Here is a 27,826-nt window from a genome sequence, read left to right as displayed (position 1 = left end):
CTCACACTTAATTGCACAAATTTGCGGCAAAAATCTATGAATAACTTCAATAAAGCACATAGCACTGTTAATCTTCATCCCTTTGATCACAATTTATTTCTTGGTAATGTTAAGTTTGGCCCCCTTAATGTTAGGTAATTGAATAATATGTCATTTATTGGTATTGATTTTATTACTTTGAATGGGATCAACTCCTTTGGGGTGACAGAGAGCTGGCTGAATGCCAGAGAGTCTGGCTGCCTCACTGAAGCCAATCCATCAGATTTTTTTCATTTTTCTGCTGCTGCTGCTGCTGCTGGTGGCGTAGAAGTCATTCATCGAAATAAAAGATTGCTAAAAAAAAAACTGCTGAGCAGAAGTAAACTGGGCCAGCCTAGTCAGTAATTCATACTGCTTATATCCCATGAATTTCCTGCTGATGTCGTCCAGTGTTCGTTTTGACAGCACATTGTTACTGTGGTTAAACATGCGACTTTTGTCAAGAAGCTGTGTATGCATGTGAGCAACATGACGTTTAAACATGAGTTTAAGTTGATTTAGTTAAATGATACACACTGTATAGGCTTTAACTTGAACTAAATATGGCGGTGATTCATTTTTGAACCCAATTAAATCTTTAACTAGATCAAAATGAAGAGACATTAGATTTAAACCTCTCTTGAAATATCACTTTAGATCTACTGTACACCGTACACATATACGTCATTGAATTACGTTGCACCAAATTTAAAACCCCAATATAAAATGTGCTCCAGTATAAGATGTTAAACTTTTCAAAAGCCTGCCTTTTGGAGATGCATTGAGCAAAATAATCAAGTTGATCCATTAAAACAGTCTTTCAGCTGCCATTCTCTTTCTTCTTTACTGCGCTGTTGTCCATTTTTTAATCTTATATTATTTGGCCGCATTGCTCCATTAATTCGTCCAACAGATTTTTCCTCACATTAACATTAATTATTTGTTCATTTTGTAGCTGCCTAACAAACAATGTAACATTTTGTTAATTTTTAGGGAGCTAGCAAACAATATTCAGTTTTGTCATTGTTATAATTAGCTAGCAAACAATGTAATGTTTTGTTAAGACAACTCTTATACTTACTAAGTCCCAACAGAATGTAATTTTTCAAATTCATTTTAGTTTGGGTAAGCAAGCATCTCTATATCAATAAAATTTCAGGTTTCAATAAACTTGAATTGAGTAAACTGAGATTAGTGAATTAGAACTAATCTTAGACTAAATTAATTTTTGTTGGTGCAACGATCATCACTCGGTGTATTTCTGCACAGCACCTGACTGTTATAGTTGTATGTAAAGTTAAATGACACACAGACGAAGCAAAATACTGGTCAAGCAGCTTCCTCTGCTGTCACTGTAGGCAGGTGGAGGCATGATACTGCAAAAATGAAATGTGCCTGGGGCAATTTAAATGTCTGCAACAGTAGATAGCATCTGAAACACGTCTAGCTGTTACACAGCAGAAAATGGTTCACTTCAGCGACACTGAATCCCTTGCACTGCAATGTGCTACTTCTACTACTCATGTGAGACTCATAAGATGGTAATTTACATTTATGTATTAGATACTGCTGTCATTCAATGACACACACCAGGGGTGCTTCTTAATTAGACATCATGATGAGCAACCAGTGGAGACTGTGTGCCTTTGAAAACAGAAGTAGCTGAGAAAAATAAATAATATAAAAGAAAAGTACAAATACGGGAAGAAGATGGGCGAGAAGAGGGACATGAATTCCTTTTGGAAGAAGTGTGTTTTTAATTCATGCTGGGTAATAGGAAGTTTGCAGTCCACACTGAGCTAGGAGCCACTTTTGGGGATTCCAGAGTCACAGCTGCTTGGAGAGATGGCCAGGCTGCTAAGAGAGCTAAGTGCTCTGTAATAGCAGAACAGAATGGACCACGGGGCCCGGACTGCTTAGGAGTGAAGTTATGGGGACACAGCTTGGTTAGCAGCTGGAGGGTCAGGGGCCAGAATCTGAATTAGTAAGGAGCAATTACTGTACGTGGAGGTTGTGGAGGCAGTGCAGAAAAAGAGCAGCCAGAAAAATGAAACAGGAGGCAGAGTCCTTGGTAATGATGCTTTTAAATGGCTTTGTAAAAAAAAAAGAAAAAAAAAAGAAAAACCCATCCATTTAACTAAGTGGCAGCAAATGCTATTTCTACAATGATGGTATATTCTATTATGAATTCCGAATAACCAGACTGATAGTTTTTTATTTTATGTTTTACGATAAAGAATATACCTTTATAATGACATGATAATTATGCTTTTTACTGCTTAAACACAAGATATGTAAGTTCTGCCACTAGGGGTCTCAAAACAATAACAAAAGACGTAGTTTGATGATATTGCGGATGCGCAGGTAGCGTGGGATCATGGAAGTTAAGCAACCACTATTTTCAAACGTGGGTAGTAAGAATTTACATTTACTCCATTTCATGTACTCAAATAACTTTTTGGAGAAACTTTCCTAAGTTCTGACCCTTTTGAAACCTCAGTCAACTGTCTCCTGTCCTGTTTTATGTGCTTAGATAGGCCAACTCTTTGTGCTAGCCTCATCTATTTTGAAAAGAAAAACAAATTTCGAACGTTGTTAAAAGATTAGAGGATCTATAAAAGTGACACATATATATAGTCACAACTTAAGTTAGCTAATGTTAAAAAAACACTAATTAACTGGCTATATAAACTACATGTATTATTAGCTAGGTAGTTAGCTAATGTTTTGCTCAGTAGCAAACGTTAACTAGCTAGCTAAGCTACATCAGCCATTAGCTAGCTAGTTACATCTGACAGCTAATGTTAGCAAAATGCTATTAATGCTATGAATTGTTAGATAGCTTGTTAGCTAGCATTTTGGTAACCTTGGCTAACTTAAGATGTAACTATATATCCTGCTGTTACAGGTGTCCAGAAACATCATTTAACCACCTTCATAATTTGGTTTTCTTTGAAATTAGAGTAGAGAGTAGAGTAGATGTAATACCGCATACTTTTACTCTTACTTGACATATCCTGTGTTTTCCTTTAAGTTAAATAGCAACCAGCGGCTAGTAGGAAACACACCGTGACGTTTAATATATTATGAATTTCTCTGGGTTTGACTATTGTTGGAAACATTTGGAACAATGTTAGTACACAACTCAACAAAATATACAAAACATGTCTCACAATTTTAGACACTTTAATGTGGAAATGTTACGTATTATAGCTTGAACTTAAAGCTGCATTGAATTATTATTCTTTGGCCCTTGCAAGCTGTGAAACAGGTTGTAAGCAATAAGTACACAAGTGATGTTTTATCTCTGTATAAGTTGCTGTTGCAGTTGCCACAGTTGCCTATTTACACATCCACCGAAACCTGAGCAAAATTAGCATTTATTTAGAGTCATGCCTCTGGCCATCTAACAAATGTGTCCAGCAGTCACTCTCACTCTGGTCTCCACTTACTCCAAGGGGAGATACCTATTTTTTTTTTAAGCTGCTGTGCGCTCCACTGTGTTCACCAGGTAGTCACTAACTTGGTTTGTCAGCTGCTTGTTCTCTGAAAACAGCTGCCTGCTGCAGCTGGACAACAGGATGATGAGAGCACTGACATGTAAGCAAACAGAAATGTTCTGGGCTGGAAAGCCAAAACAATAAACTGGAAGAAGCTAGAATACAGCTGAGGGGAACTGCAGGTTTGTTATGAGCAACCCTTCTGCATTATGAATAGTTCTTTGATTCATTGCTATATAAAAATATTGATTAGCGCAGCTTTAAAATCGATTTTTCTGTGTTTGATGTGCTTGGCAGGCAGGAACTAGAAACTCATGATACCAGATGAAACACCCCTTTATATATCTGAGCCATTACTGTGGATGGAGATAGGAAGATATAATATGTTTAAGGAAAAATTCACAACTTTTCATATGGATACCATTTTAGTGTTGATGGTAAATGTAGTCAGTTGAAGCAAACAATTCAGCAAGGTTGAGCTGACAGCTGTATGTAGTTCTATTATATATCTAAGGGTGATATATGTCAACGGGAATGTCAGAAACTCACATGTGGTGCACCCTGGTACATGTAAGCAAGAGAACTCATCTTTCCCGGCCAGTGTAGCAGGCACTAAGCAATTTATACTTCAATTGACTTCATTTACCATCAACAAGGACTGGATATCCATATAAAAGTGATCAATTCTTTTAAAACTCAACAATTATTTAAATGTCTCCATCACACAAAAAAAGGGACACACGATTTATATTGGAGCCAATTAAATTAATTATTGCTCACTATATCTGAGCCTTTCGTACCCTCAGGAGTGAATAGTCTACAGGTTATATGAACTTCTATTTAAAATACAGAAATGTGACATGGTTATCTTCTGCTACCTATCAGCATCGCCCATGAGAAGCAGGTAATTTCTGGTTATACCATCAGATGAAAAAAAAAAAAATCATATTAAGCATCGCTATACAAAACAGTGCATTTGCTGCTGTTGTATGTAACAGGTGGCTCTGTTCCTACCTCAGTCACAGCAAAGCTGCGCTTCCCGCAGGGCACAACCTTGTACCATTTGTCATGCAGCATGTCCATGAAGCCATCTGACTTGTACTGACTAACAAGCTCTGAGATGTTGGAGGTGAGTGGAGAGTTCTGAGGGAGGCCAATCCCATAGCCTGCCAGAGGAAATACACAGTACAGAAACATTATTCCTCTGTCACAACAGCAAAATCATTTTCACTTATCCTTCATGCTCTGCCATTATGTTTTTTTTTTGGTTCATAGCTGTGCACAAAAATAAGAAAAATGACTGCTGAGCAGGAAAAAGGGGAGTCTTGGCAAATGTTGGCAGCGCTTATCAGAAAGCTCCACTGTCACTCTAAAAAAACAAAGCAGGTACTTGACATTGAAAGTAAATCTCTGAGTTTCTTAGCATGCCAGGAAAGTGTGACAAATTCGGCAATAGCCAATTACAGAAGTACCTTTCCTTGGTAGGAAGTCCACTGATTGATTTGCATTGTATCCTGGAGGCTTAAGGGTGCATTAAGTAATTAACAACAACGCTGGAATCTGGGACTGTGGTGCCCTGTAATGGAAGCAACCACCAGGGGAACATTTTCACAGTGGGAGGAAGAAGCTTGCTAAATGGACCAAAGATTAACATAGACAGTGGAGAATCTAAGCTGTTGAAAGCCAGAAGATTAACTGCTGTGCAAATGTTGAGAGATTGGTATTGTTAAATTTAGGGCTGGCCTAAAAAACGCTCATGGTCAGTTAGTGTGCAGTCATGCAGAAAGACCGCTGAAAGTCCAGAGATAATTAAAAAACCAAAACTGCCACAAGTCAAACTGTTTTCCAGTACTGACTAATGACTAATTTAATCTAATAGTTTCTAAAACAACCAATACTCTAATCAATTAGTCCACTAATGTGGAAAAGCCTCGCATATTACTGCTGTGGACAGGATCAATAACAAAATGTACTTTAGCCACTTAAAAAGGTAATAAAATCAATATCAGTTCAAGTTTATGCAATTTTTCAGAATATTTTCACCACTTTACCTTGCTATCAGACATTTCTGACAGGAAACCACTGTTATACAAGTCAAATATTTCTCTTTCTAAACCAACCAGTCTCCACAGACTAATTATACCACACAGAACATACAAGTTGCTGGTCTACTGCTGGCTTTGCGTTTGTTTGTTTGTGTTAGTTTATGACTTCAGTGAGTCCAAACTAACCTTTTAAGAATTCAAAATGAGTGGTGAAAATATTCTAAACATAGCAAGCACTTAAACCGATATGATTTTTTTGTGTGAACCTTTCTTAAGTGGGTAAAATACCTTTTGCTGCTGACCCTGTCCACAGCAGTACATTGCCTCACTCCCATGCTGGTGCCCCTCTCTGCTGGTGGCCATCCGGCATCTACTGTCAGTAATACACTGATTATTAATAAGTACTTCATAGAACTCCACTTCAAATGATCTGAACTATCCACATTTTGTGTCCCACCAAAGCCAGTAATTTGAACAAAATAATGAGCTTAGATGTTACCTTCTATAGCAAAAGGTTTTCCGACTGTTAGTGTTTTACAGTCAGCATCTATGGAAACCTCGTAGTCCAGCAGAGCTTTGTCCATGATGAACGCATCCAGCTTCTGAGGGTCAGCCCTGTAAACACACGGCAAGCAGATACAGTCATTTCGGTCCACACAAATTCTGTAAGCTCTCCGTAGGCTGGTTGTTCTCAACCTGTGGACTGAGACCCCACAAGGGGGTCACAAGATAATTTCATAGGGTCACCAGATGGTTGTGGAGAATACATCAAAATACTGTGACAAACTACACTGAATGAGAGCCATGAAGCAGCTCTCAGCGATGTCAGCGCTGTAATAACATTCAACATATAAAATACAGCTGGGCTCAAGAAATGAATTAGCCACCTCACTAATGGCTTTAAGTATAAACTAGCAAAACATGACAATTACCAAAATAAACACTAACAAAAAGTAACATTTGCATTTTGTAACATAAAACTTAACAAACTACTCCTGTCCAGGATGATGTATGTTCAGTATGATGGGAAATGAGGGCTGTATTTTACATCACATTGCGTGTACAAGTGATATAATTTGTCTTAAGGCCCTTTCAGACACAAAGCTACCAATGGTGCAATCCATTGAAAATAAGGTTTCAAAGCTGATGTCATGTTGTGAGACTGTGTGAATGCATGAGACACACACTCAAAAAATCTTTTCCATTTTGTTCCTTTTGTCCCACAGTATTGTGCTTGAGCAATTAATATGGAGCGATGGCTTCTCAGAAAAAAGTATCCCAGCTCAAGACTCGGGACAACAGGACAGAAAATGGAGACTTCATCTGAAGGTGGGTCACCTGAAAGTCATTTCCAGCAGAGCCCTGAGCTCTCACCAAACTTTGGAAATACCACTCTGACTTTCTGTAATACAGATCATGGGGGCCACATGCACCAGCCTGATTATTCTGGGGGATCGCCACTTGAAAAGGTTGAACACCACTGCCTCAGGCCAACAAACAAACATGATCAAGTCAATCATTGCGTCATTCCACAAAATACAGTCAAATATATGGCATTTCATATATCATGTGGGTTGTTCCAAAAAGTATGCTGGAGGAGAGTGTTGACCTGAATTGTGCCGTTAAGTTTTACGACAATCTGATCAGTGGCATTTGAAATGTTTTTGATGGATGACTGAACAGAGAGACAGATAGACGGACGGGGACTGATCTCTCCCAAATTCAATGTTGGGGACAAATAAAACCTCAGCGATAACAAAAATCTTACATCTTTGGGGAATCAACCCCAGACACACGCAAACATTTTAAATAAACCCTCTGAGTTTCACATGAAAAATTCACCTTTAACACCTCCCAAGACATAAACTTAAATGAACTTTAGTTTGTCATCTCACTCCAGGGCTGCACTCTGAGTCACATTCTCCCAGTTTTTGTCCTCATGTCACACCCCTGACCTTACAGAGAGAGTGTAAACAATTACGTGAGCTGAATTGGTCTGTTTTAGTAGGTCATAGATGCTATATGCTTTCACACCATGTTATAGATAGACAGAATAGATAGAAACACAGATGGGGTGATCTATGTTTTGTGTTTGGGATTTGAAACAAATAAGGTCTTTTTTAACCCTTTTAAATGACATCTCCAGTCATATTGTGACAATGTATGCCAAAATAAATACAAAAATAAATAAATGTCTTTGTATTTTAATCAAAATCATAGAGAATCCAACAATGTTTTCCTCCTGTAAAACACAATATGATGCATGCTTATGTAAGGTAGAACCAACCAGTCCTAACCAATAACATCACAATATCGACCAATCAATCTTCAGCTTTTAGTGGTGCAGATCTCAGGCTAAAATTCATTAGTTAGCTTGCTTGCAAGACTATGGTATGCCAGTGTGTCTTCCAACATGCTGACCTCCTCAAACCTTGTTCTGCTTCACCAGAATACTGGGGTTATAGGCCTGCTGGCTAAACTTTTTCAATTTTGGGGAAAATGGTATCTGTCACAGCAGATTATGCAGAGTATTTTGCAGTGGACTGTTTCAGCATCTACTGTTATCTACATGGAGCATATGATGGGCTGGGGTGTCACCGATTAACGTTACCGTACAAAGGCACAACCTTATAAGTTGTAGAAAAAACACAACTTAATGACTATTCACTGATTTGGGTGAAACTGGATCATATTTTATGGAGAAAATGGTTTCTGGTTTTCCACCAGATCTCCTCCAGCTGCTCAGCCTCAACTCTGGGTCAGCAATTTTGATAACTTAGCTGCCATTAGCAGGCAATGGAACTGGGCTTGACAGCCTTACACTGAGCACAGAGTTTCCCGATGCTTTCCTGAGCATGCTGTTAGCTTTACTCGTTGCTAACATATCTAACCACCAACTGCAATTAAACTCGCTTAGCCACGCAGCTAAGTTAGGTGACCCAGCCTTGGGGTGCCAGGGGCCAACCCTGGTGGAAACCACCTTTATACTATATAGCCTATTGTCAAATCTCACCTTGGTCTCAGGGGTGGTGTTCAATCTCAGTCCCGCCATATTTACTGAGAGCTTCCAGTCCAGGAAGAGTCAGCCAGGTCAATGCAACATTACCTAGTTGTATGGTTGGAGTAGGGCAAAGTATCGTTTAAAAAAATTACACTACCATACTCTTTATTTTGTTTCGGTGCTGAACTGCCAAGCTGATCGAATACACCACACTTCACTTTACCACCACAGACTGTAAGTAGCTGTTAGCTGCAGCTGTGGTAGTCAGCCAATCACAGGTTGCATTAAATCAAAGAACACTGATTGGCTGCGATATCTTGATCTGGGTGCAAAAAGGATCAAATACAGGTATTGTTTGAGTGGAGCGGTTTTGATACTAGTTGGTACTGGGCTACTTTGGTCAATACCTCAAAGATACTGAGTTCCAATAGTGCTCGTTCAGGGCTATTGACTATTGCGAAAAGTCCCTCCCTACCTGCCTGTTTTTTTTTCTTTTTTTCAATTTTGTCCAGGAAACCCATAAATATGTAGAAGCAAACAGCACTCCGATTTCCATTTCATGTGGACTTGAACACGACCATAAAAGTTGAAAAAATGAAACCGAAAGCAATGAATGAATAACAAAAAAGCATGTGAGAATGAATGGTTTTGTTTTGTGCTTGTGGGTGTTTTATAGAGCCTTTCAGGGGTTATTTTATACTGCAATCACTGAAAATGGGATGAAAATGATTCAACAAACTTCTCTCATCCGTTTGCCTTGTCTGAACTGCATATTTCCCAGTCCAGTCTTGCTTGTGGTTTTCCAATACTTTTACTGGATGTGTGCCAGTAAAATTACAGCCTGCCAGTTTCTGCCAATTTACTCACATTCCTCACTCCAAGTCTGTTATACAGAGGTGAGATATTAAATCACAACACTCTCAGTGAGGCTTTTGCAAATCAACTCAAAATGTCTTTACTGACAGCCAAAGCCTTCTGGGATACAAATTCTACAAAGGCTTTTTCAAGATACTGTCTGTATTTTTTGCTTGTTATCAAGGACAGTGTTTGAAATCCTCCGCTATCTTCCACGCACAAGCTGGCTGTTCATTATTACAGGTTGAATTAGGTTGCATCTTACGTCCTTGGTCTTTCCACCATGGTGTGCTATTGATGTTATGTATTTTATGACCAGTGCAATACCTTGACACCAGCCAATTAACTAACCAATGTGATTAAAACAGTCTTCCTGCTGTAATCCTTGTAAAAATAGCTGAATCATGTATTCGCATCCCGATGGCATGAATGGAAAACACGATTAGTGACAGGACATGTTTCGGCAGTGTGGCTTTATTTAATACAAGTGAGACGGAGCCGTTACATTAATTTTAAATCTCTGTGGTTGATCGGGGAAAAATAAGATCTGTTAGGACCCGAACAAAGCGTTCTATTTCAGGTGTGAGCTTCTGTTTTGTGAGACTGCATTAAGGTATATAAAAGAATATCAGCCACTTTAATAAGCAAGCCAAATAGTATAAAATTGTCGTCTGGTGGCTAATAATGCTCCAGTTGGTGCACTTTCTCACAATGCTCTAATTATAGCAGACAGGCTGCTGTTAGTAGGTGTTGCTAGTTTCAGTGGTTGTGATGAGACATGTTCATTAAACTAAAACACTACAGTAAAACAGCACTGATAATAACACACACACTGTTATGGGTGTACAGTGTGCAGGGATGAGAAGTGTGACAACTGCAAACAGACCTCACTGATCCAAAACATGACCATGGTCATGATCCAAAGATTGAAATTGAAAACATAAAAACTTACACAAATTTTTCTTTCTTTTTTCTTTTTGAAAAATTCTAACATTTAACTGTAGCTCATTGGTCATAATTCTTACTGTAACAGGTGATGTACTCAAATACTGGCATATTGTCAATAAGAAAAAAAGGATAAATAAATGATCCACACAAAACTACCTAACATGGCCATGTGAAGGCACATTGTAGCAGAGCGATTTGCATGAATACACGTATGATTGCCCACTACCTTTAATCCAATCTCAGAACCCATTAAATCATTGTCAAACAATAGCTAGATTGTTTGACAATGATTTAATATCTGGGGCAACGGCCAATGTTTCAGGGCTTCCCGTGCAGTGAGTGAACATCCAGATAAGGTATATTTAGGCCAAGACTTCCTCTTCCATGAACCTGTCATTGTTTACAGTCAACTTGAGACAGGGGATGGAGTTGGAGTTACGCTTGGCTGATCTCTGTGAGCAGATACCTGTATATAAAAGCAGATAAATAAAAAAAAAACTGATAAAAACCTTTGTTGTCATCACAGGATAACCTCCACATGTTTACTTATATGTAACAAAAGCCCACTCAGTTGTGATTTGGCAATACTTTGACTACAAACGGACTACAAAAAAGGACACTAGTATGCTTCTGATACCAAAATCTTGCCCCTTATCTACTGATTCTTCATTTATATGCAGGTATCTGTTTATAGAGACCTAAACCTAAGCAGCACCTTCAACACTTATTCTATGTACAAAGGCAACCACAGCAAACCTCATATCCAGTTTTGTTTGGACCAGTTCATGAATATTAAGTTTAATCTCCATATGGGGCTTCTCCAGTTAAAGCAGTTTACAGCAAATGCATTACTGTGTACTACAGCATGAGATTTAAGTGCCCAATGCACACACAGCACTGTAGCTGATGTAATGTGATAACTAATGCCTGGTCCCTTGGGGAGTAAACCCTGAGCGCCGAGCATTCAAAGTTGCATTGCAGCACCCTTGTACGCTGTCTTGTTCCCCCCGTTGTAATTTTCTAAAGATGACATTTTTCCTTGAACCCTCTAATCAGCATTTTACAAGCTCAGTGAAAAAAATCTTGTTTCATCCATTCAAATTGTGTCCTACGCAGCCTCGGCCCGCATTCCAGCTGCCTTTTCTCACTATATTCTGCTTTGCTCCGCGGGGATGCCGGTTGAATGTTGAAGCAGCTTAGGATGACAGCAATGGCGGGGTAAGGAGGAGGGTGAGATCTGAATGCAAACAGGCAGGCTCGTGGGGGTGAATGACAGCAATTTTTCTTTTCTTCAAATGACTTTCCTTGGACACACAACTCACATTTCTTTTTCTTCCAAAGATGATACAGTTTAATTTTTCCATTTCTGTAACCAGACAGATTTTCAGGGAATGATGACAGCAAGAGATAATTGCTTGACTAGTTACTGAATATTAGAGGACAGATGACAGTGGGACACTCTTAGAAATAAAGGTGCTAACTAGAAACATAAAGGGTTCTCTTGGCGTGTCCCCATAGGAGAACTCTCTCTGTTAGAACCTTGAAACTTTAAATCAGAGTTCTATCTAGAACTCAACATAAAGGGTTATACCAAGAACCATTCAGAACCCTCTCCAGAGGTCCTTTTCCACCTTCTAAAGGGGCCACAAGAACCTACCCAAGGGGTACTACCAAAAACCTTTTTATATTCCATGGGTTTCATCTACAACTCACCCATGGGGCTTTACCAAGAACCTTTTTTTTGTTCCAAGGGTTGTATCTGGTACACACTTAAGGGGTTGTATTGAGCACCTGTTTAAGTTCAAGGGTTTTATTTAGAATGCACTCAGGGGATTCTACCAAGAACATGTTTATATTCATAAGGTTTTATTTCAAACCCTGCCCAGGGGGTTCTATGAAGAATCCTTTTATATTACGGTGCAAAAACCCTTGACCCAACCTGGATGAAAGAGTTCTTGACAAACCCTTTCTTCAAAAAAGGGAACTCTTGTTTCTCAGAATGTACGACGCTCAGTGACAACAGTGTATGATTTCCCATGAGTGTGTGCCTGCATCTTTATGTGTGTGTCCGCCTGATGTATGTGGACCATACAGCCTATATAACATCGTCTTACTTGAGATGATGTATGCCATCTGGCGTTGCTGGGACGTTGTATCTTCTCATGTATTCGTGCATCTCGGGGAAACTCTTCTTGACGTAGTCCTCTGCGCTGCTTTCTCTCACTGTGGCGAATCGGAATCCCTGAGAGGGATGGTGCAACTGCAGGAAAGAAGAAACAACTTCAGACGCTAACCCTTAGAATGCCTTCAAAAAGCATCAATATTGATTAATATTGATATTTTTCATTTTAGCCTATTGACTCTCTTTTCATCAGTGGGACTTTTGAAAAACCTGAGACGCTGAAGTAAAGTTCTTTATACCGTTTCTTTCCTTTTCTGGAACCAAACTCAATATCCATGCACTTTTGTGATTCACAGAGTTGGTGAGTTGACAAAAAGCATTAATTACCTTACCTCAATTGCCCTTATAAATGTGGTTTAATTAAAGAATATATTTGCAGACTTAAAGTTTAAGGGACTGTACTCCTCACAGGAGGAGCCTTAAATTAAGAGGACAGCTAACCTTCTGGCCTGCAGTTTCATAAAATGAACATGATAGCACTGCACAATTATGGCCAAACTTAAAATTACGATTATTTTGATCAATATTTAGATCACTATTATCACAATTATTCATTCAGAGACAAAAAAAAAGGAATTGCGTCTAATTAAACAGAGCATTGCTTTAATTTTCATTCTGTGCTACATTTCTGCTAATGCAAACATTTAAATACAATTGTACTGATTTTTTTTTTGTCCCCCAAAATTAAATCAACAGAGCACTGCTTTTACTTTCATGTTGTGCTACATACCACACCATGACATGATGTACAGTGTTGCTGTTATGGATGCTGTTAGCGATGTTACTCTTCTTGGCCTTCATGCCTTCATTGTACTACAGTTTGTGGTGATTTTCAGTTGGTTGAAGAAGTTACTCTAAATGTTCTGCTTTGCAGTGTGCAAGTCTCATTCTTTGCATATTCTTTGTTCTTGTTTAACCTCTCTTGCCCGAAAGCCATAACACTTCCAGACGAGGGACGATTATCTGTTCTGAGGGACTAGCTCTGGACTTTCTGCTTGGTCATGTCTAAAAAAGAACCCCTAGATTTGCAAGACTTGTGAAACTCGCCCGTCTGCTCTGTGCTGTATATTAGTCTTCTGCTCTGAACAGCAGCCACGACATCCAGGAATTTTGCACTTGCTGCTGCTGCAGGTTTAGTTTAGGAAGCATTTCACTTGACATGCAGGATTTTTTAATATGAGGCATATATTTTAAATTTCAATATTGCTCTTAAATGTGGAAAGCCAAAATTGTTATCAAGACTAATATTAGATTAATCCTGCAGCCCTAGAGCATAAGGGCCATTTCGAAAGAGTATATCCACAACAGCCTGTTAATCATCATAAACTTGAGAGAAACTAAACAACCATGTTTGCAAAGACAAAAATTAAATGATGTACCAGCAATACACAAACAAGCTAATTAAATCTAGTCAATATGAAGCACCACACTTTTAAATTAAAAAAAAAGAAAAAGTTTTTGAACATCTCATCTCAACCTGAGAGCAAAAATGTAATTATTTTAATCTGAGCTAATATAGAAAAACATATGGGAAAAAAAGAATATTGTCTTTTGATGAAATTAAATCCCTTGGAAGCATATTTCTCTGTCACATTAAATATTCGTGACAAAATATGCAAGTTAAATGAGCATCTTAGGGTACAATTTATTAAAAGTTTAAAAAAACGGTCATTAGAGTCTGACTTTAGAGTCTGAAATTTACTGAATCCTGATTGGTGGGAAGAAATATGTGACATCATCTTTTTCTAGCTGAGTTCGCAACTTTGGTAGACAAGAGTGTATTAATGTTGGATATCATCACTCATATTAAAAGCTGAGGAGGTAAGTATTTAGGACCTTTAAAGAATTTTGTACCTTTGGGTCATGTATCCCTGACAGTTGTTCATACGTCTTCTCCCCGACCATGACAGCAGCTAAGTTAGCGGTGTAGGTGGACAGACAGAACAGACAGAAGATGGCCCAGAGGTTCATCAACAGGCGGCCCGTCCAGCACTTTGGCGGCTTGATGGCCACTGTCCTCCCGAAGAGAATAGCGTAGCACACGTTGAGCGCCGAGGAGAAGGAGAACACCCGGTCGCGGTTGCGTCCGCGCGGCGTCATACCAAATGGGCTGTGCCACTCGTACAGGGTGAGGAAGACAGCGGTGACATGGAGGGAGACAAAGATGCCGAGCCACATGGACCAGTGGAGTGGCCACATGAAGGCACCGATGGGTGCAGCTGTGTCGCGGGTACGAACCTGGAAAAGGAGGGGTCGGGGGCAGGATTAGTTAAAACTGATATTAAATAAAGAAACTGGTGTCATTTACTGAGAGTCGGTTTTCCTATTGAGGTGGTAATAAGCTAAGCAAGCTAATCCTAACTTAAGCAGTGTTTTCAGCTGTGGGCTCCATATAGAAGAGCAAAATAATGAATGCGTTATTTTGCATTGAGAAGCTTGCCTTTTTTAGATCCTAAAAAAGCAAGAGAACATACACTGTAAACTGTAAACTAAATGTATTTTAGTAATCTTTATTTTCCAGGTAATTTTTTGTAAGTCAGAAAAGCTGTATTTACATCTTACTCTGTTAATATGTGGGTAACACATGGATAATTACAAGTTACAAGTTATGGAATGTATTTATTCATATGATAGTATCTTTTTGATGTCTGATGTGGTATAGCTGTTTCAGAGTGAGGTTAAAGTGTTTGGGTATTTGCTCATAGGCTTATTTCACCAATTTGAGCTGTGAACCGAAACAGGATCAGGAGTCTCACAAGAAGTCACAGAAGCAAGATGGCATGCTATAATTAATGCCAGCAGTTCACGCAGGGAAGCCACACATTCACAAGCCCAGCCTTAATTGGACAAAAATTGGCTTCATAATCCCAAAAGTCTACTGTTATCAAATGCAAATCTACTGGTGAGGGTGCTGTTTGTGATACTGTTTGTTTTGGAGAGAAATACTTGAAAGTAAAATGGAAAAAAAAAACAACATGGATAATAGAAGAAACAGCCACTGTAAATAAAGCAGAATATCTACCTCTATAGTGTTAGATGTTCAGAGGGAAAAAGGAGAGGAATGATTATCACCGTCACTGCCTGTCAGCTGGTGAGACTAGCTATAGTAATTGTAGTAATAGGGTCACCCCACAAAGCTGTACAATCACCAGTACAGCCCCATATGGGGAATTGCATTAGAATCCAATAAGGTGAGGCTTGCAGTAATGAAACGCTGCCATATTGATACTGATCACCAGAATACCAAGCGGAGAGAGTTGAGGTGAGGTCAATGACAGAGAGCGAAGAAGCATGGGCCAAAGAGTAACAGAAGTCAGATATATAACAAGTGGAGAGGGAAAAAAAAGAAAAATCTGTGGTAGGCCCGGGCAATGTTGTTGAAAAGTGTGTCATTATAGTGAACTGGTCGATATTGATAGTTATTGATCACATAGGTTGTGACTGATGACATATTTTGTGTGCCAGATAGAACAGTTTTGGAACAGTTTTCCTGCACAGTTTACACACAACAGGTGTTTGGATAGTCTATCCATCCATCCAGCATTTCTGCTCCCTCATCCTCTGATAGTTGTCCAACTTAAAATACATAACATGTATACTGTCTCCCTGCAAGCTGACCTATCCTTTTTTATCCACACTCATTTTGTCACTAAACGCTGTTCACTTATCAGTCCGTGCTGTTTCTCATGTGTCAGTATCATCACTGATTTATTGTCCAGACCTAAACTGTACAAACTTAGGAAAAAAAGAAGAGTAAAAGAGCAAGAAAAAGAGGACTACTGACCAGAATTCCCAGACTGGTGGAGAAGAAGGGTGAGGTGAAGTCAATCACTTGGCTTCTTGCTGAATTGATGCTAAAAGATGTCACTGCCAGGTGGGCGGCGCCACTGAGCAGATCACCCACCAATCCCGTCCAGCGACCATTCTTGAACCCCCCATATTTCCCATCGCCTACAATATAGAGATCGAAAGTGAAGCCCATATCCTCCGCCAGTTTCTCCAGCAGGTCAATGCAGTAACCATAGCAGCACTTCTTGTACTCCGTGGGAACAGATACGTTGGGTCCTGCGAGGTTCTGGAAAAGTCTCTCCAAAACCGAAGATTCATTGGTGAGAGGGTCGAGGCACAACTGGCCCGCTGGACACATCCCGTCCCCGTCCACCTCGCGGGTGAACACAAACGGGTGCTCCACCAGCGTCACCACGCGCATGTGCAGCCGCGTGGATCGGCGCCAGTCACCTCCGCCCCCAGAACCCTGATGGCTTGGCCAGGCCCCCTGGTCCATCAGAACTTTCCCCCTGCGCCAGCGTCCCAGGCGGGTCCAGGTTGGCTGGCCGAGGGGGTCCAGCTGGAGGGACCAGATGTAGTGATGGGCCTCTGAGATGACATTCTGGCTATGAGTGTCTCTGGATATAAAACCGCTCTGGCCCTCAAATGATGTGTTGGAAAGAAATCTGAGGAGAATGAGGGGGAAGAAATGACAGGGGAAAAAAGGGAGATGGGGGAGGAGAGCGGTGGAAGGAGGATGAGAGAGAAAGAGGATTGAAGAAGAATTAGTGGAGGAGAGATCACATTTAGTCTTCCCATAATTTAACCTACTGTATGGATACACACAGCATGTCTTGCTTGTTTACTTGCTTGCAGGTGTTTCTCTGCCTGTAAATAACTGAGAACATAGTTTAACACATTCAGAACCCAATTATGTTCCAAACAAAACAAACAAACAAACAAAAGATATACTGTGGTGGTGGATTTCTACTCTAAATGCACTCGTAAATCAACATAAACAGGATTAATAGATATAAAATGTGCCTTACACCTCCTCTTTGATCGGCCATGCTTGCTCAGGGGCGTATGGCTCTGCTCCAGTCTACTTTAGCTTGTCAACACTGTGACTGGTTTATAGACATCCAGTCAAATATGTTTGTGTATTTGGATGGAGTAGATGACAGTAATCATACATCATGACAGACTGCGTTTGCATGTTTCAACAAAATAGACGAGGACAGTGAAGTCTGTTTATCTCTGTTGCTTGCTGGTGGCTAAATGTATTGATTCCTAGGGGTAATGATTGCAGTATTTGCCCATAATTAGTTTCATCCTACCTGCAAAATACACACAATACATACATACAATACAAATACAATTAATGGTCAAGCGAGGAAGAGAAGGAAAAAAACAAACAAAAATCAACATTTCATGTTCATATAAAATGCTCTTCCAATTCTATTCTTTAATTTCTCAAAAAAATAAATAAATAAATAAAGCAGTTAAATTTTTAAATTCTCAATTAAAAGTGTGGTGTATAGTTGCAACAGCAGTGCAAACTTTGAAATGACTTTCACAACAAATATAAAGAAGACCTCAAATTGAACTGGGCTTTGAGGATTCTTTCAGCTCTTTGTCACTATTCTCTACAGAGAGAGAATAGGTTTGATCAGTGTCAAAAATAATTGCATACTGATTCTCAGAAAGCAAACACCAAACAAACACAACAAACCACACATTTTGATGTATTATGGCTGGGAATAAGGTAACTAACTACTGCAAAGGTGAGTCATATTATGCTGAATGCTTGAGCTGATGCCATCAAAACAGAGACAGGAACTCAAGATGGTCAAATTTCCCATGATTCAGATGGAATTCTTATCTATGTTGACTTAAAAGCTGAGCTTGACGGCTCATGTTTGACCTCTTGAGGTTCATTCAGTTCCATGGTAATCTGCTAATAAGGACGCCGTCAAAAGGTCTCGAACAAGCAAATAAGTGGACCTTAAGTTGAGGCGGTTTTGTCAACCACTTGATTGAAGCTACAGAAACATCAAAGATTGTTCTCTGGGTTAAAATAATGGTTATGTCATAGTTCAAATAATTACTTGGTTAAAGTCACTGAAAGGTTGCGGTCTTCTTGAAAGAACTTGTAAACACAAAACAAACTGCAGTCTCGTTTGTCAAAGCTACATGCTTTGTTGACTTATCGATCCACCCCGGCCTGCTCCCTGACAGCTTTCTGTGTTGCAACATCACGCTACACTACTTCAGATTGTTGTGCACGTAAAAATAGGTTGTTCTGGGAAAATTCCCCAAGGCATTTAGCCATTGTAGGCATTTGAAACAAAAGACTATTTTTTTTTTTCTGGTGAAGACAGTTTCACCAGAGAGGAACAGTTATCACAAGTTAAAACTACCCAACCGGGACATGATGGTTAAATTCACAGTAAGTTGGACAAAACTATCAACCAAATGACCCTCTCATTAAAGTTAAAGTACTTTTTGATGGAATGAAATTTGACATTACATTGTTTTGTATCAGTGTATACAGTATATCCTCTTCATGCATGATGTCACTCAGAAAAGGCACACAAAATAAGAGCACATGGACTATAAATCATACAATCAAGTTAAAAGGATACTGCATTACCCATAGTAGTACCCATAGCCGTTAGCACACCTGCAGTCAGGAGAAGCAGAGAGGGGCACCAGTATCAAAGCTAAGCAATGTACTACTGTGACAAGGTCAGCAACAAAAGGTATTTTATCTACTCAAAAATTGCTACTTAAAAAAGTGAAACTGAATTTTGCTTTACTTTTCCATCAGACAGCACACAGTGTGACGGTACAGCTGCGTTAATCTATTAGTGTGTGTTATTGAGTGACTTCAGGGTTATAAAAGGACAGTTCAAATTCACTACAGACACACAGTAACACAAAGAAACTACAAAATGAGACAGTGGTAGACCATCAGCTCCTGTGTTCTGCTAAAGCTAAGCTAAACTAAAATGACTGAACTTAAAAAAGGTGGCTACAATACGTTTTACTGTTGATCCTCTCCATAACAGTTCATTGCTCTTCTGTGCTGGTGCCCCTCTCTGCTTCCTCAAACTGGGGGTGTGCTGGCAGGCATCTATAGTAGGTACCTCATGCTGTACAATCCCACTTCAAATAATCCAAAATGTCCCTTTAACTACAAAAAGCACAGCTGCTGAATAAGTTTCCTACTGGCTTTCTTTTTTAGTCATTTGCCAACAGGAAACCCACCTTTCCCAGGCACCTTAGGATTTCTGTGGCTGTGACTTCCAGCTTTAAATGTACGATTATATTTTAGCCTTGGTTAGTTTATGAAAAAAAAATATCCCAATTTAATGGTGTAATACCAGCACTGGTGAGATGTATTATCTTGGTGGCCTCAGTGCCTGTCTGGAGTGTGTTTGTGTGTGCATGCATGCATGTGTGTGCGTGTATACGTGTGTGTGAGTGTGTGACAGGATAAGACAGACCACGGTCCAGCGATCACGCCATCTCTCTCACTGAGCCATGCTACTGGCTGTCTGAGAGTGTCAGATACCGGAGCAGCCACACACTCACACACACTCACACACTCACACACAGCTGTCCACTGGAATGGATATGTTGGATGTAAGGAAGAATGCAGGCATTCACTCTGTGCAAGCAGATGCACACCTCTGCTGTCTGCCTTCAGGAGGTAATGATGTAAATGATGTGACCTTTTCCAAAATATCTCTTCCGTGTCACCTTGCTCGCCGGAAAACTCCCCTTTCCACCACCTTGTCTACTTACCTACATCTTTAACTGGCGTTAAGTCTGCCTGACAGCTCAACTAGTCTGTCTGAAGGTCAGTGTCTTCACTGCAGCTTGTAGATGTTAAAGCTACCTGGGGAGTGTGTCTTTTTCCTCATTGTACACAGTGGAAGCAACATGCTCCTGCACATTCCTGACAGCGCAGAGGGTGTCGCGTGTTAAAAGTGAAATGTCACATTTTAGTAAAAGGTCAAATATTATTACAGTTAATATTTCGTGTCAAGTCAAGACATCAATAACATATTTCATTGTTAGAACGTGAAGTAACAGACAGGTTCAGCAGAGCATGTCAGTGGTGGAGCTGTATAATCGGAGGTGAGTTTTTCATGATTTTGCCTGTGGTGGAAATTTGCTTCTTAGAAAGTCAGATGTGCTCTTTTTCACTCGGGTCACTCCATCTTTGCTCAGTCCCACTAGTGTGACACAGGGCATGCTACAACAAACATGGATGGAAATGTCCAGCTTGAACTGGTACAGTAAGTGCTTTTTTTCCCCCATGTACAACATAACTCCATGTACTTTTCAAGGGATATGATGGGCCATTTTCTCTCAAGCGTGAACAGGAAACACACAGGGACCAGTAAGTAGAAAAAGAGCCCAAAGTGGAGAGACGGCGCTAGCTGTGGAGCGGAAATTGCTGCCGCTCCACTCACATAATCAGAACTTCAGGGTACTCATTACAACCGTGCTTGATTCTGATTGGCTCCACTCATTTGTGAACTGTGGTCATCCTCTAATCAGACCAATTTGCAGTTGAACTGACACACCCACAGGACAGCTATGGCTGTGATGAGTTAGGATGTCTGAGGTAAGGTCTAGAAACCAGAACATGCACAATGAATTACCTTCACATTCTGGAAGAAAAGGCAACAATGATGTCATTTACTGCTCTATATTTCATTTGTGATGGTAGAATGTAACGGAAATATACAATTTTGAGGTGCGTTATACTTAGACTTCACTACATTTTGATGTAAACAAATTAACATTCTACAAATAAGACAATCAGCTTATTAAATATGATGTAATATTATAGACTGAACTAAATAAAAGTCAGTCAAATCACTTTTCTGCATTAAAATTAGGCTTGGGCAGTAAAATAATAGCGATATGTATTGTCAATCGATACTTCAGCATTGGAAATAAAAAAACTTGTTAAATTAAATGCTCAATAGTTTCAGTAAAATGCATTAAATTCAAGCCACTGTTAAATGCATAACCAATCTGCCCTGGCTCGCAAACAGCCTATCATATCCCTCGACTTGTGCTACAAGTGACACGTAAACAGCCAATCAGTTTACACGTGTGCTGTTCAGTGACACCATCGACATGTGACACAACAACAGAAAGAGAGTGGAGTGAGAAAATGAGCGCAGATGGGAGGAAATTGTTAATTTAAAAAAAAGACAGGCCATCTCACTTGTATAGCAGTTTTTTTGTCTATGTGTTTTTAGTCTATCAAGGCTATTACCTGTACACCTTGTTAAATGAAGTGTTTAAAGTAAGTAATTAAATTCATAATAAAGTGGTTAAATTCTTCTCCTGGTCTTTATTGAGAATAGGGAATTAAAAATGAGCAGTTTTTGACATTTTTGCATGAAAAAAACTATTTTGAGTTCATTTGTGGCGGCTGCGAAACATGAAAGGCTGAATCTAGGTTTGTCTGTTCTAGGCTACATTAGAAAGATGGAAGAGGACCTGTTCCCTCTGTAGATATAAATGGCTCATTCTAGCGGAAACACACATTACATTTGTGCAATTTTATGCAAATAAATTTCCGTTAATCTAACACCTTGGACCTTTAATGTCTGAGTGCAACTTGGACAAAGTTTGCTTTCAGTAAAGAATCAAAAGTTGCTTCAGAGAAACTTAAATCAAAAAAATAAAGCTGATACTAGTGCAAGGACAGGTGGTTGTTGGATACATCCGTTTTTTTCAGGGTTGCCAACTGTCAACGTTGGAAACTGAGACAGCGCCTACACACACTCCTACTCTCTAAATAAATACTATGGTCTAACTTTTTGTACAACGCGACATGATTCATTTCCACCCCATTGAAATGAAAAATGAAAAATGGTGGCATTTGAGGCGGAGGAGTCCTGATGGTATTTTAAGCTGACGAGTGACGTAGTGGTGAATCACATCTATTACACTCAATGTCACATCTGCGCTGTGTTCTTACCCCCTGAATCACCTAAACAAGATTTTGAGGACAATATCCGGTATGACAGAGCTGCTTTCATGCTTACACCACTGACCGCACTAAAAGGGGGTGTGAGCAAAAAACAAGCTGAATTAAAGAGACAGGAGCGTGCTTAAATTTTCATATCTTATCTTGCTTACAAAATATTAATCAGCAACATTAAACATGATGTTTTTCAGTTAGTATCAAAATATCTTGTTTAAAACACAGAAATAAGTAAATGCCGCTGTGTTTTTAGCAGCATTAAAGTGTCAGCCAAGAGCATCCCTCCTTGTTAAACCGATCCCTCCCTGAAGCAAACAGAAAGTGTTTTACTTGCTTCGGTTCAGGCAATGCAACCCTCAAAGGGGACATTTATTATATAGCATTTTCTATCTTTATAGCTCAGCTGGCTGGCACATCAGGGTACTATCCTTGGCTTTGGTGGGCATGCATCACTTTAAAATGATTTTTATCAAGAAGGGTTGTCTCTGGTGGGAAAAAGAATGAATAAGATAAGCTGCTGAAATTTGTCCTGCCTATATCTTATCTGTTAATACAGGACTTTTGCCCCCCACAGTTTATCTGTAACTACATCTCTAGGGGTTATTACAGTATTTACGCGAAATGTCTTTCTCTCTTTATTTTCCGCTCTGTCTTTGTCTTTCTTTTTCTGCACCCTACTTTTTCTTTCCCTCTGCTTTGTTATCACATCTTTTGCCACCTACCCGGTGACTCTCCTCCCTCAGCTTCTCAGTCTAGTGGGCAAACCTTATCAGTCCCTCTCACAGGTTTATACACACCATTAATACACACACGTTGAAACAGCATACACCGTGTTGCTCTTTACCCTTTTAATAGAAGGAGCATAATTATATCAGGTCAAACACCTGCACATAAACAATTTATTAAAACGGACATTTCAATTACAGTCAGATCTTTATCAGGTCAAAATGGTCACTCTTTTCATGTGTATCAATAGAGTCATATGATCTCTGATAAGATGTTGATGTTCTTTACTTTACTTCGCATTATCTGGAAGGATATTTTGAATTATGGGGGTGTGTATTCATATATGTGATAACTTTGCTTATGAACATACTAATTTATCATCCTCTGACATTAAGAATAGAAAAATGAATGAAAGAGTGAAGAGTGTGAATGGTATATATATATATATATATATTTTGCTTTCTCCAAAACAAGTGCTGAATGGATTAAACAGTGTATTTATCCCATTTGAGCTGCAAACCTTAACATATCTGTATTTACACTGTCATACTACCACCTACCACCACACCAACCGACAGAGTCTGACGCAGTGCCGCCTCCACATGAAATGCACCTGGCTACATCACATAACTTGCAGCAAACTTCGTGGAGAACAAGAAGGGCAAAACCGCATCACTAATTTGCTTTTAGCTCTTACACCAAATCTGTTTAGCATGCCATTAGCTACAAAGCGTGTTTGTTACTAGAGGAGACAACATCACTTCATCTGTCTCTCCTCTGCTCCACTCCGTGTATCTGTGTGGCTTGTGAAAAGAGAGGAGACGAGATAAATAACACAAAATGAAACGAGGGCACATAAAAAAGTTAAATAGCTTAACATAAATATAATAATTTGTTTTCTTACAGAGGGGCAGGTGGTCCTGTTGAGTGTCTGAAACATTGATTTTGATGTTATTCTCTTCAAACACTGAATAGGCCGTTGTTTGAAAATGCACACTATAAATTTAACATGCGTCCTGATCAAGCATCTAGAGTATCTAGCAATTTATAGAATTAGTTAACAAGCTCTACATTCCAATGTATTCTTTCTTTTTATTTCCATTTTTTCTATATATTTAGTAACTGGCGAGGATGCTGACTTTTTTCCTGGAACATCTAGTTACAGCCTCAGGTTTTTAGCATGATATCACATTACAGAGAACAGCCATCAAGTGCATATTTATTTGTACATTTTCTACATGGTAAAATTGGTCTGGCCCTGTGATAAGCCACACAGCCCAATTACACTCGGACCAAATACAGCAATGAATTGCAGGCCACAAGTGGTCCAGATCTAGTAGCCACACAACCACCTTCCCCACCTTCTTCCAGTCTCCTCTCACCTCCTTCCTCCACTCTTCTTTTCCTTAATCCTATGAGAATTGCAAGAGTAGTAATTAAGGATGATAACAATTAAAATAATTTTATCAATCAAGTAAAATGTAGTCGACTACTGTCAAACACAGATCTGAAATATAATATAGGTGGAAATAAAGTTTTGGTTGAGGCAGGAAGAAGCACATTTGAAATTGTTTAGTATAAGCAAAATTTTAAAGAATAAAGATTAATCAATTAATTGTAAATTGCAATTGTAAACCATTGCCAAAAAAAAAACAGTGGTCCATAGGGCCAGCTATGCTTATACGTTTGGCAGATGTATGGTGATGTCATGGGCCATTTGCTATCGGATCTGAACCACTAGCCCGTAATTTATTGCTGTATTTAAAGGTTGGGTGGCCCATCACTGGCAGACCAATTTTGTTATATGAGTTGATTTTCAGCCAACTCATGAATCATAATTAGCTAACTAGCTACAGTTGGAAAAAGCTGCTCACTGCGTTATTTGAAGTCAATAATCACTGGCTAGAAATGAAAAGTGTACTTTTGTCTAACTCTGTCTGAAATCAAAGACCCAATGCAATTTTTGCTAATGTGAAAACAGATATAATTACAAATTTACGACTAAAATGTTTGATGAAACAACAAAGTGGTGATTTTAAGGTTTTAGAGCATAGATTCTCAAAGACGACCATCAAAAAACATTTTGTGTGGCCCCCGAAATGAAATACATGCATTACATTTGAATCATCTGCTGTCCATTTTAATACTTACACTTTCAATAGCTTACATCCAATAATTTTCTCAGCTACTGTGTCAAAATGTGCCCCCCTCACGTGTCTGTCAGGTTAGGAATGACAACTTGTAGAGGGCTACTGGTTGCGCGGCAAGGCACCTTATGGCGTCTCATGAGTGTCACAGAAATTAACGAAAGCGTGTTAGCTGAAGTTAGTGTGGACAACTTGGCAGTTTACTATGGGAGTCCAGAGAAAAGAAAGTTTCTGGCAAAATGGATCAACTCTTACATCATCTTTTCCTTGGAGGACAGATAAAGTGAACTGCCTTATTTGCAAACAGGTGAATTCTTTGCTCAAGGAATTTCATGTTAAGTGCCATTATGGACCAATCACAAATCCTACGGCAAGTTCATGCCAAGTTCAAGACAGGATTAAGAGGAAAGGTTATTTTTCATATAGCAGGAGAAGGAGACAGAGTTTCTATGTGTCCCATCGCTGTGCTGCACTATACAGTATACTCCTGTGTCCCCTGTGGGCTATTTCCTAAACAAAATGGTAAGTAATGTGTCTTAAAAGAATTTTCCCATAGGATCAACTAAGTGAATGAACAGAAAGTACAGCGCTCAGAGTGCCGAGCAAATGGAATCCAGAGATAAATAGAGAAAAAAGGAGAAAAGATCTGGGGCGTGACCATCAGGATGAAACTCTTGGATCGAAGCCTGACAAAGCATATGGAGAGGAAGATGGAATGAAAGTCATAATAAATAAATAAATTAGCCAAGCAGAATAGCCAGCGGTAACTGATTAACCCTATTCAAAATAAGGAAAAATTAATCATCTGATTTCTCATAATGGAATGCTAATCTTTCTATAGTATTAGATTATCTTTGTTTCATTTTTCATTCATACCATGCATTATTTATGTCAGTATATTTAGTTAATAAATATTCCTCACATGTAGAGGAAAATTGATCTGGAGACATTTTAAATTTCCCTCAGTAGTGAGAATTGGCGAGTTTCCCTTAGAACCGTTTTCAATTGGGAACTGAAAGAATGCAACTTCCGCCACTTTAACACACGAGCCAAACATCGCACCACAACTGGCTGATTATCTCTCCCTTCTCTGGTGCAAATTCAGTTGATGCGTACTATGTCACGCTTATGTCATTATCATAATTTCAGTTACTGAATAATATTTGAAAAATTGTATTTTTAAATCATTTTATTAAAATTATGCTTAAAAAATAACATCAAAATCCATTTTTCTCACATAATAAGTAAAAATGCATGCAGGATAATTTTAAAGGAAAGCTTTGGTATTCCCTTTTTTCCCATGTTTTTGTGTTTAAGTGAGGAAAACAATGTTTGAAATTTAGCCAGTATTGAGGAGAGCACTGCAGCCAGCAGAAGCAAAACCAAACCAGGCAGTCCACTCAATGTGCTTGTTTTTGCCACTGACATGCTCAGATTGTTATCCTACGTGTCTGTCAATATTATAGAAAGGATCACCAGAGTGAGAGAGGCCTTTTTTTAAAGGGTAAGATACATTTTATTTAAACAGACCCAGCTGTGTAATTTCCCTTGGTAATTTTAACATCGTCACTGTTTCCTTCATTACAATTCGACAAAAACAAAACTCACCAAGAAGATCTAGGCTTGACTTTCCACTGTTCCAACAATCACTAACTCTAGTTTTTCAAAATAAGCCTTTAATTCACTGAGATAGATGTGAAAATGTTGTGGCTCGACATGCCCTTTCTCCCTGCTGCTTCTCTGATGTGCGACCTCCCTGTAGTTCCTTTTCAGATATGTTCACATCTCACGCCGTGAATAATGGGTTGATTTCCAAAGCAGAGATGATAGAAAAATGAGTGAGTTTCATTTTGTTTTTGATTTTTTTTTTTTTTTTTAGTTTGAATGAGGATAAAATTACACTTTTGTAAAACTCCCTTTACAAAGTTTGGCGAAAGCAATAAAACAGCTTTTTCTGGTTTTTGACAAAACATATCTTACTCTTAAAAAAAAAGGAGGAAGGATGGAGGGATAACCCTAACCCTGTTCATAATGCTGTCAGACACTTACAGTATAGTAACAATCTGTCTGTCAATGGCAGTCAGCAGAAATGTCATGTTTTACTCCTAAGATAAGATTTGTCACTGTGTGGAGAAGAAATTCCACCAAAGACCAGCACCAGTACATGCTGGACAAGTAAAATGTTAATTAGGCACATGCCCAGGTGCATCTTGATTAATGAGGATCACACTCTTAAAATTAAACTTCCCAAGCAAACCCCTCATCCATAACACATTCACCATCCCTGTGGAAGTCCCTTACCTGACGCCTGCTGTCGAGTTTGATCACATAGCCTGGAGGAAAACATCTGGGTAAATATGTGGCCAAAGGTCATTGCTAACTGCTTTTGCATGTCTTTCATTCACCAAAGTGGCTCTGTGAAGTGGATTCTGTTGTGCAAATTAATTAGGTCTTGATCTATGATCGCACTTTCTTAATATGTTTTACTTAAAATAGAGTAAAATAAACATTTTCCAGCGGCAGTTTTCTCATCCTGCTGCAACAACATCTAGTTTCTAATTTGCTTGGTCACACTGGAGCATCTAGCATCTAGCTGGTGGTTTCTACACTGCCTCAA

General features: G+C 39.2%; 1 protein-coding gene across 1 annotated transcript in view; it reads right to left on the bottom strand.

Moving 5' to 3' along the window:
- Positions 1 to 27,826, bottom strand: part of grin3a (glutamate receptor, ionotropic, N-methyl-D-aspartate 3A) — a 67,190-nt gene that overhangs the window by 17,822 nt on the left and 21,542 nt on the right. The window contains exons 3-7 of the mRNA XM_084746249.1: positions 16,334 to 17,003; positions 14,404 to 14,787; positions 12,482 to 12,627; positions 6,063 to 6,178; positions 4,533 to 4,684 (exon numbers count right to left, since the gene is read on the bottom strand). Of these exons, the coding sequence (XP_084602375.1) occupies positions 4,533 to 4,684; positions 6,063 to 6,178; positions 12,482 to 12,627; positions 14,404 to 14,787; positions 16,334 to 17,003 (1,468 nt within the window). The remainder of the gene's footprint in view (positions 1 to 4,532; positions 4,685 to 6,062; positions 6,179 to 12,481; positions 12,628 to 14,403; positions 14,788 to 16,333; positions 17,004 to 27,826) is intronic.

This window comes from Lutjanus erythropterus, chromosome 20 (assembly GCF_056507025.1).
Source record: "Lutjanus erythropterus isolate fLutEry1 chromosome 20, fLutEry1.hap2, whole genome shotgun sequence".
NCBI classification, from domain to species: Eukaryota; Metazoa; Chordata; class Actinopteri; order Lutjaniformes; family Lutjanidae; genus Lutjanus; species Lutjanus erythropterus.
Note: the sequence above shows the minus strand (reverse complement) of the source record. Positions and strands in the feature narration are given on the sequence as shown.